The sequence below is a fragment of the Sinocyclocheilus anshuiensis genome, unplaced genomic scaffold (genome assembly GCF_001515605.1).
Source record: "Sinocyclocheilus anshuiensis isolate Anshui unplaced genomic scaffold, SAMN03320099.WGS_v1.1 scaffold3378, whole genome shotgun sequence".
In the NCBI taxonomy this organism is placed as follows: Eukaryota; Metazoa; Chordata; class Actinopteri; order Cypriniformes; family Cyprinidae; genus Sinocyclocheilus; species Sinocyclocheilus anshuiensis.
The window spans coordinates 54,480-65,140 of NW_015540832.1; the positions used below are offsets into that span (position 1 = coordinate 54,480).

General features: G+C 37.7%; 1 protein-coding gene across 2 annotated transcripts in view; it reads left to right on the forward strand.

Moving 5' to 3' along the window:
• Positions 1-3,443: 3,443 nt before the first annotated feature.
• Positions 3,444-10,661, forward strand: part of LOC107687356 (transcriptional coactivator YAP1-like) — a 64,646-nt gene continuing 57,428 nt past the window's right edge. For both annotated transcript variants that reach the window (XM_016484634.1, XM_016484635.1), the window contains exons 1-2: positions 3,444-4,033; positions 6,844-7,079. In XM_016484634.1, coding sequence (XP_016340120.1) covers positions 3,833-4,033; positions 6,844-7,079 — 437 coding nt within the window. In that variant the 5' untranslated portion in view covers positions 3,444-3,832. The remainder of the gene's footprint in view (positions 4,034-6,843; positions 7,080-10,661) is intronic.

The window sequence follows — 10,661 nt, forward strand, 5'->3', positions numbered from 1 at the left end:
GAACATTTGATTGTTTACTCCTTGTTGAACTTTGTATTTTCATCAAAGCGATCATCATTCAATATTTGATGGCCAACCGTTTTAACGTTTTTTTTGTTTTGTTTTTTGGGTGGCTCCATGAAGCTTCCACTTCCTGAAGCTACGCTCAAACCCTAAGACATTGTTTTGTAACCTTTTCAAGTTAAGTCACCTTTATACAATACAGATTGTCTCCATGCCGCTTCACAATAATAAACAGGAAATAAACAGAAATCAATGATGCAAACTTAAGCAAATACAACACATTCAAATTCGGCTGTGAAGCAGTTCTAACAAGTGTGGATGTGGCAAAATTCATCAGATTTAAAACAATGATGATTAAGCAATAAAGCAGTTCTATAGATGACAATAGTGTCATCATTCAGATCAATTAGGTTAAAGTTTTGTTTTCACCCGATATATGGAGGACGAAACCTGCAAAAACAATAAATAAATAAATACACAAATAAATAAATAAATAAATGCGTGCATAAATACACGTATTCTTGTTTAAATACATAAATAAATAATTATACATGTGATGAAAGTAGGCAAATAAATAATACAAATTGGTGGGCAAATGGAAAATGTTTAAGGAAATGCTAAACTCATCCTAACTATTTTCCTTTGATCACTCATTTATTTCTGAATGTAGTTCCACATTTTTTTCCTCTGCGCAACATGCTAATGAGAGGGTGTTAATTATGCACGAGTAGGCGGATCGTGTGTGACGCGTTTGCCTGCGCATGCGTATTAACTTCATCAGTCAAGGCAATTTATTTTATTTATTTGCCTACTTTCATCACATGTTTAATTATTTCTATATGTATTTAAACAATAATTTGTGTATTTATACAGACATTTATTTATTTATTTGCATATTTATTTATTTATTTGTGTATTTATTGATTTATTGTTTTTGCAGGTTTCGTCCTCCATACCGATAGTGTCAGTGCCGTAAAACCAATAGGCTAATATTACAGAATAAGTAAAAAAGTCATTTAAGTTAAAACGCTTTAATGATGGATTTGTTTCTTACAAACATGCAGCGTTTCACTTAAATAAGACGTTAACTGATGGACTGGAGTCATTTGGATTACTTATGGATTATTGTGATATTTTTATCAGCTGTTTGGACTCTCATTCTGACGTCACCCATTCACTGCAGAGGATTCATTGGTGAGCAAGTGATGTTATGCTAAATTGCTCCATATCTGTTCCGATTAAACATATTAATTTAAATCTTGGATGGCCTGAGGGTGAGTAAATTTTCATTCCATTTTTTGGGTGGTAAAGGAATGTCAGAGAGAACATATTATGTAATTTTATTATTAAGACAATATATTTTTAAATAATGCCCAAAATGAATTCAAATGTTTTACAATAAAATGTCTATTAGCTCATCTCATCTGTCATTTACCTATAGAGGGCGCACAAACGCTCCCATTTCCATTCAGATGAGGATTATGGAAGCATTTCCACCGCTATCATGGATAATCATCACATTATCACGTGGATTATTAACAAAGCAAATAAGCTGTCTCAATTTAAAAGATGAAAGATATGGAATTACCCCATTTATGACATGCGATCTAAAAGATGGGAGGAGAATTTTAAAAACATTTACATTACATTTACAATATTTTTTTATGTAGGACCTACTGTTTTACAATCCTAAACCACTGACAAATAATTTTGTTCAATAACACTTCCGTTTCTTGTGTAATACTGACGTCAACAATTGTCGCAGGCTCAAATATAATTGTCACAGGCTCAAAGATGTTGGGACATGTTGACTAAATGATGGAGTTACCCTCAGGACAGCTAAGTGGGTGGACTCCCCCAGGGTTGGGCAGGGTAACCCCCAGAACAAACCTTTAAATACTGCCTCAGTCATTTCAGGATATTTACCACTCTTTAATGATCTTACACACACACACACAAACAGGACAATCAAATTAAATAATATTTTCAGAGACAGCAACTTATTTGGAGTATCATGTCAAGTCACAATACTGTTGCAAACCTTCAAATACTGTGGTAAAATAAAAGAGACTGAATGATTTTGCGCTGAAAACTTGATCAGAATTTCACATTGTGGAGGAAACCAGGGAGAATTTTGTTTAAACATCGGTAACTCAGTGGATTTTTGCTCGATACCTATGTCAAACAATTTGATATAATATCTCCATATCTGTCTGCTACAAAATAAAGCTGATTAAAATCTATTTATCACTACACTGTGAAAATTAATGTCAAATGCAAAAACAACCTACCCCTTTACACTACTGTAACTTGTTTGACATTTTGAAATTGATGCTTGAGCTATGGTAATCAAATTTAATTGTACAAAAATAATTGTAGCTATAGGCCTATATACCGTCATCCAACACCACTCTCGTTTCACTTTCAAAATGGCAAAAAAAAGAGTCTTCAAAAGGTCACATTAGGAGGGTAATGGTCCAGTAATGATTTCACACCATTCACAAATGATGGCGTTACAACTAACAGCAGCCTGGTCTCCCCTGCATTCACTTCATGATCATTAGAGTTTAATACGGAGATAATTCAGAGCAGAATAAATGACAAGGCATTGACAAAACACACACACACATAATGTGGTTAATTATATATAGAGGCAGTTCGTGTTAGGGCTGGATATTGGTTGGCTGGTTAAAAGGGAAAAGTACAAAGTAACTGTTTTGAATCCATTCATCATGCCCTTACAGTTCCCGCAGGAGATTAAAGGGGGTTCATAATCAGTCACTCAATGTTAAATGTATGAGAAAAGAGCTGGGCTCAGTCTTGACAAAATGATTTCTCAATGGCCCGGGAAGGCTCATTTACATAACAATTATGGGAACTGCATGGAACTACTTTTCTGCAGCTTTCTACATAATGAAAGACCATTTATTTCTTTATTCATAAAGAAGCGAGTGCTTGAACTTCACTGGTGTATTTGTATAATGAGATTCATTCCGTGGTGAGTGACACTTCATGGCATAAATATGAATGAAAAATTGTGACACACTCTAAAAACCACACAGATCAGCTTTGAATGACCACAATTTGTATAAAATAAATAAAACGCTCTGTCATGAACTCATGATGATTGTTTAATTATCATAAACCTATTTGATGATACAGATTAAAAGTAAATAGCCTATGCATACAAATGTATTAGCTTGAAATAAATTGTAATATAGATATATACGACCCTAATAGATATTTAAACACTTTATTAATCATTCTTAAAACACTAATGCCTGACATATAAATATTTATGGGCTCTATACATGGGCCCCCGCACAGAAGAAAATCTGGTAGCTTTAAAGGCTCTTGCTTAAGCCCCGCCCCTCTGAGTCAGCGGTCACATGACTCGTAAAGTTTGATGTCCTGCCCAAACTTTCAGAAGTTGAGAGAAGAAAAAAAAAGTTAGTTAGGTTGGTGAGAGGGCTGTGATTTTCAATGCGCAGTACAGTCATTACCAATGTCTGCGTTAGAGGAGCCGTAAACTTGTGGGAAAGTCACACGGACAGCGCTTTTAAAGAGTTCGGATACTTCAGAAGAAGTTTAAACGACAGAGTTGAGTAGATATGCGCGTTTCCACATTTATTGGGGTGTTCTCGGGAAGCAGAAAAACACAGCGTTGCCTACTTTTTTCGCAAGACTTGGATAATTAATAAAGCGGACGGACAGAAAACAGCTTTGAGCTGTTTGGATTTAATCTTTTGCCATTTTATGGTTGCAGACAATTTTCCTGTTTCCAACAATTCAGTCGGATAGAAAGAAGAGCTACGTTTTATCTGGAGTCATGGATCCGAGCCAGCACAACCCTCCTGCCGGCCATCAGATCGTCCATGTTCGGGGAGACTCCGAGACCGATCTGGAGGCTCTTTTTAACGCTGTGATGAACCCGAAAAACACCATCACCCCTCCCTCCGTGCCGATGAGGATGAGAAAGCTGCCAGACTCATTCTTCAAGCCGCCAGAGCCAAAGTCCCACTCCAGACAAGTAAGAGACCACCCCCACAGAAACCACAAACTATTTCCACAAAATTGCCCTGCGCCTGACACTGCAACTGGCGCGAGGGGCCACGACTTTTCAGCCTTTCCAGTCTCTGCTGATTATAACGTTTAGTGTGTAACTCTGGCAATGTAGATTTGTTATTGCATGAGCAAAGAACAGTAAGCACTGCATTAGGGGGGGAAATACAGTTAATAAGGCTAAATAAACAATAAAGTGCATAAGCGGACGTATTTCCTCATATGACAGCAGAGTATAAAGTAAAATAATAATAATGACATGTCAAACATAATTTATAACAAACAGAAATTATATTAAAAATGAATAGAATAGTCATAACACAAATATTCCTCAGACATTTATCATTCTTAAACTCCTATGCAAGCTATACCAACTATTCCACAGGAAAAATAGCTGAACTGAAAGTTACCGTTCGGAAAGTAGCTAGTTATACTGCAACAAATAAGCAAACAAACAAACAAAAAGTTTGATCTACAGAAGAAAAGAGTTGTGTCTCTCTTATATTCACCCCTAGAGCTAGTTGAAGTTGAAAAAGGGGTACCACCACTGTGGCTGTACTAGGGTAAAGTGATGGTAATACATGGTACTTTGTCATATCATTCTGTACTCTTTGTATTTTGATACTTGGTGGGTTCAAATGTCTTGACCGACAGTACAAAGTCATTCACTAGCTGCATGCACTCTCACAAGATAAGATTTATTTCCAGGTTTTATTTCAGCTTATGATAGGTAAACATTACACTTCATCCAGCGTTTTTTTTTGTTCTGTGTTATATAAAACATTTTGTTACTGTTTTACGGAGTGAAACCTGTCTAAACGATTCCGTTCATGAGTGAGCTATTGGAGTGATTCAGACTGAATCGCGAAATGATTCAGACTATTTGCAAACCCGTTTGGTTTATACAGTTAATTCAAAAGAACCGACTCAAAATAGTGATTCTTTAGCGATGAGGAGCAGCGCTAGTTGTGTTATTCTAAACAGCCGAAAGAAAACACAGACCATACGACTTCATTCCTGAAATATGCTTTTCAGTGTTTTGTTCATTGCAACGGACTTTCACTTTTAATGCGTTATCTTTCATTTTATATAAGAATGGCGATAAACTGTTTATAAACAATATGAGGTTTATAGTGTTTAGTTTCCAGCACTTGTTCCACGAGTGAATATACTTAAAATAGGTCATCTTTTAAAGCTGAATTAAAAAGAAAGAAAATAAAAGAAAAAAGTTGTCAACAAAAGTAATCAAGTTTTCTCGGGTTTGGAATCACATCTTGCGCATGCGCACATCTTAAATTCTGCTGAAAAGTTGCCCAGGACAGCCTGTTTCCTACTTAGCTCCTCCTAAAGTCTGCAGCCTAGGCCACGTCCGTTTCTTAACTTTTTGTTATTTTAAAAGGAGCTGATAAAACTAATGAAAGCAACACTCAGTTATGATTCAAAGGGACAACAGTGCCCTTGTGTAAATTTAATCATTTGTGATTTACGTTTCCATGTATGCTGTTTTATTCATGTTGGAAATACGTTGTTATTATCCTTTGACTTTCCCTGTATTAACTGGAAAAGAAATGACTCATTTCCTATACTTCGATAACCCTCCAAAGTTCACATAGTTTAAAAATTATTTTAGAGCATTTTATTTAAATAGCTTAACAAATTTCTTAATATTTCTTATTCTGGATTTTAAAAAAAACATTGCAAAAAAAAAAACAGTTATTAGTAATGTTATAAGCTAGTTTAGAGTAATTAATGTTACAAAGAATGATTTACAGTAACAATTTTTACATGTGGAGGACTTAAGACTTATGGCATCAGGAAAACAGATTTGTTACATATGAGAGGAAAGAAAACAAAAAGCCTAAGAAACAATGCTTTAACAATTACATTGTAAGATTAATCATGATTAATGAATGTATCCATGCATTGTAACCCTAGTTTCTGTCATCATTTCAGCAGAAGTACAAGAGGAAAACTTAAAGGCACAATATGTAAGATTTTTTTTATTAAAATATCCAAAAACCACTAGAACAGTGTTATATAATTTGCTGACTTGTGTACTTACATTATCCCAAATGTTTCGAAGAATGTTTAAATCCAGAGAAATAAGCAATTTTAACTAGTGACACGGACCGTGTCCATAGAGTCATTGTGCCGCCTTCCAATGACGTCATACGCCCTTGATTTCCGGTTTTGTTTTGTAGAAAACATGGAAACACCAAAGACGCTTTAATATGTTGTGCATTTTAATAGACCGGTGACGACCGCACAGAGTAGCTTTATAACAGAACTTTCAAACGTATCTAGTATGATAAAACAGCGCTGCTTTTTTCCCCCCACATACGCACGACCGGAAGGAGCGGAAGCGGTCGATTGTGGGATAATAAAAGCTCCGCTGCTTTCGATCCGTGTGTCACACTCGTTCAGCGGCCTCGTTTCGCTTCGACGGCTTTCAGCCTCACTACGCCTTTGCGTCTTTGTTTATTTTGAATATGCGCCCTCTAGCGGCGAAAATTACATATTATGCCTTTAATACAAATATTTAGTATATGACCTTCAGAATAGGGCATCTTTGAGTTACATAGGTTGAGAATCACATGTGTGCGTGCTTTTTCTTTGTGTGTATATATATGTGACATCGTCCGTGTTTTGAATTATTAAGGTTTAGACATAAGTCTCTTTGCTATTTAAGAGACTTATTGTTTGTAGCCTTTTTGCTTTAAATCTAATCCTAATCTAAATGTCTTCTTTATGCTAAAATAATCCTCTATCCCTGTACAGGCCAGCACGGATGCAGGTACTGCTGGTACTCTCACGCCCCAGCACATCAGGGCACACTCCTCACCCGCCTCCCTGCAGCTGGGTGCAGTTTCTCCTGGCACACTGAGCAGCATGATTCCAGCAAACGCCCCACCTCAGCACCTCCGCCAGTCTTCTTACGAAATACCTGATGATGTGCCGCTGCTCCCAGGCTGGGAGATGGCCAAGACCCCTTCAGGCCAGAGATACTTCCTAAAGTGAGTTGTTAACGTTGTCATGCTTGATATGACATTTATGTCAACATGGTTTTGTGCTGTTTGATGTGTTTTAAATTGATAAGGCGTTGTTGACCTTCAGATTGGGGTCAAGTTTGCAGTGCTCCCAGTCATTTTAAAGATGGAAGACTTTCTACGTGTAGAGATTTACAACAAAGGTGAATTTTAGTGGACAAAAAGTCTTGCAATGCTGCTTTGAGGTCTTGATGTATCGAATACTGTTTCCGAATCCAAGTATCATTTGAGAATACTATTTCAACAGCCTTTTATGAGCACAGTTTATTAATATCACATATTTAAGCCAAGCTTTGTAGAAACTCACATTGTACACTACAGTCTTCTGGCTCATACCATTCATAAAAAAAGAATCACTGACACTAACTGAAACGTCTTTAAAGATAAAGTTTAGAATCATGATTTTTCAACAGTATTACAAGACACTGTGAGTGTATATTAGCACCATTTGTTGTTTGCGTTTGGGATCTCATAGAGCTTTTGGACCCAAAAACTTGCAAGCTGAGAGTTACATTAAGAAAATGACTTTGGTTTTTATTTTAAATGTGCAGATGAAAGCTCATTTTTAAAGGGGTCCTATTATGCTCTTTTACAAAGTCTTGATTTTGTTTTGGGGGTGTACTAGAACATGCTGTCATACTAGGTTGTTCGAAAAACACATTATTTTTCACATATTTTACATTATTACAACACCTCTCTCCCCAGTCTGGCATGAACGGCTCGAATAGTTCCTGTATCAAATGAAGGCCCGCCTTCTGAAATACGAAATGTGCTGTGATTGGTTAGCTGGGTCAATGTGTGTTGTAATTGGCAGCACTCGGCGCCTGGTCGGGAAATGTCATGCCCCTTACCATAGCCGCCTGCGAGCTTCAGTGTAAATATTGCGTCAAAATCAAATCAATTTGAGTGCGATTTAAACCCGGATGATTGTAACCACTCTAAGTTCGTCTGCCTTGGGAAAGCTAGCGTGTCTCCGACATAGTGATAACACTCGTTGCCTTCTCTAGTGCAGCTCAACCATGTCTCGTCCCATTCGTCGATATTTGTGATATCACAAATCCTGAAAAATATGCGTTGTAGTCCAAACGAGTCGTTCGTTGTAGTTTTTGAAAAGTGATTTCTGTTAAATAAAATATCTCCTTTTGAAGTGCACTTTGAACTTTGTAACTTTGCAGATCTTTTTTATGCGCAGCATAAAACTGCATAACAGCAACATAACAGACTAACTAAAGTTGAAAAAGTGAAAAAGCATAATAGGACCCCTTTAATCAAAACTCCCAATAAGGAGTCTTTTTTTCCAGCTGGTTTATATATCTTAGTCTTTGCTAGTGTGTTAGCCTGTGTGCCAAGGTTTCCTTCTCTGTGTGGCAGCGTAGAACGAGTGGAGGACGGGCCGGCCTGGTAAACTCATCTGCCTGGCCACAGAAGCCTGTCCACAGGACACAGGCTGCACACAGGAGGAGTTAAAAAGGCAGATTTAAGGAGTACATTGTGTCTTTTTGATAAGTCCTATTCAAGTTGTCGCTATTTATTTAATAGCTGCTATATTAGTACTGAATTTTTGTATGCAAAGTTTCTGGGATGTCTGGAACTGTGACCCTCTGACCAATCGCTTCTAGACAAACATGATTAGCCTCCAATTTACTATGATAAAACAGAGAGCTTTTTAAAACAGATGTTTAGAAGAGGGGAACATCTGGAGAACATCTGCTTCATTTAGACCAGATCTCCAGGACTTGTGCAAAAGGGGTTTGAGGGACAGGAAGGGGAAAACGCCATATGTGTAGACGACTCACAAGACCAAGGCTAATGTTTTGGAAATGTTGCAACTGCTAATGCATCCAACAATGAGGACGCCTAATCCTTAAGACTCGGTTCCAAATTTAGTCTGGTAGTTCTCGTTCTTCTTCAACGGAAAAAATTAAGGAAGTTTTAAGTAAACATTGAGACTGCTACCTTTTCGAGTGGTCTGTGTGTGGGCACCGTTTGATTTTCAACCCGTCTCTTGTCACTGCTGAAATGCACAAATGAACGTCTCCTCTTGTCTGTACTACCCCCTCCTTTTTAACTTCTCTTTGTTTGGGGTTTTAGAGAAATGCAGGCTCATTTTATTCAATGTCTTATTGTTGTTGACCCTCGCTTTGTTTGTGGATATCTTTCCCACAGGAAGTTGACATGGTTTGTCAACAATTCCTAATTTTTGTAGTGAGCATACCCCATATCAAATTCAAGGAGCTGAAAGAAGAGTCAGATGTCTTTAAGCATCTTGTGGGTTGTTTCTAAGACAGTGTGTCAAGTTAAAAATAGTGCTTCAAGACCCATGTGTTTTGCTCTATTGCTTTGTACATCATATGGCCGACGGCGAGCGACGGTCGGGCTAGTTTGTTTGGTGTGTTCCACTCGTCGGGCTCACGTCAGCGGCAGTTTGTCCGATTCAACATGTTGAATTGGCGTCAGGACCATCGGCGCGAGTGAGAACTCTGATTGGATGTTCAATTTAACAAACGAGTCAGTGCCCGAGAATTAAAGCGAAAGTGATTAAAACAAGCACGTAAATGAAGGCGGTACAGACAGATGGCTGTTTAAATGTTACGTGATCTTTACCAATCATTCTAATACGCGAATGTTTTCATAACAACATGAGCCGCTTAAAATGATTAAAGTTATCAACGTTACTGATATTCAAAATGGTAAGCAAGCGCTGCTTTGTTTACGTTTCGTATGTCTGCGTTTATCTCGTATATCTTTGTTCCGGTTTCTCCTTTTGAATGATGAATGTATAGCCTACTATTGATGGCTGCTGATACAGACAGTTAATTCCTCTCACGCATGCACAGAACTCACGTGTTAGTTTGTCGTTGGCTGTAGTCTATGCGGTGTGTTCGCGCGCAGCTTTTTGGTCCGACGCTGCCTTGGTGTCGGCTTGGTGTGTCCCGGCCTTTATGTACACTCCTAAGAACGTGCCTGATTCAGGGCCAGTGAATCTGAAACATATTTTTGAGTGTTATGAGTAGGGCTGTAAAAAAAATTAGAATTTCGAATATTCGTCGAAATAAAAAAAAAAAAATCCACATTCGGGAATTGAAGGTCTGCGTCAGCCGTCAGGCAGCCTTATCAGTGGCGCACGAGATGCGATGACGATGTATGTGTCATTGATTGCATTTGAATGCTTTTGTTAGCCTATCCAGTTGAACCCACTAGATGCGGCGATGCTACGTTGTTCATTCATATATTGCGGAAAACGAGAGCATCAGTGTGCAGATGTTGTTTACGTCAAAACTGAAACCAAGCCGTTCACACAGAATGCATATTTATCACATTTTCTAGAGGGACATCTATCAGCGTTGCACTCACGTCAGAGAGCGGCATGTTTAGAAAGCCATATAAAATTAATGCAAGTTAAACTTTTAAAAAACATGTCTAAAGACTTTGTGGCGGTTTTTCCCCATCCCACTGTATCTCATGTTTTTAAATGAAGAAAGTAGCCTACTCTTTGTGATTGGTTTTCGGTCCTTTGTATTAAACTATACATACATGCATGGTGCTGTT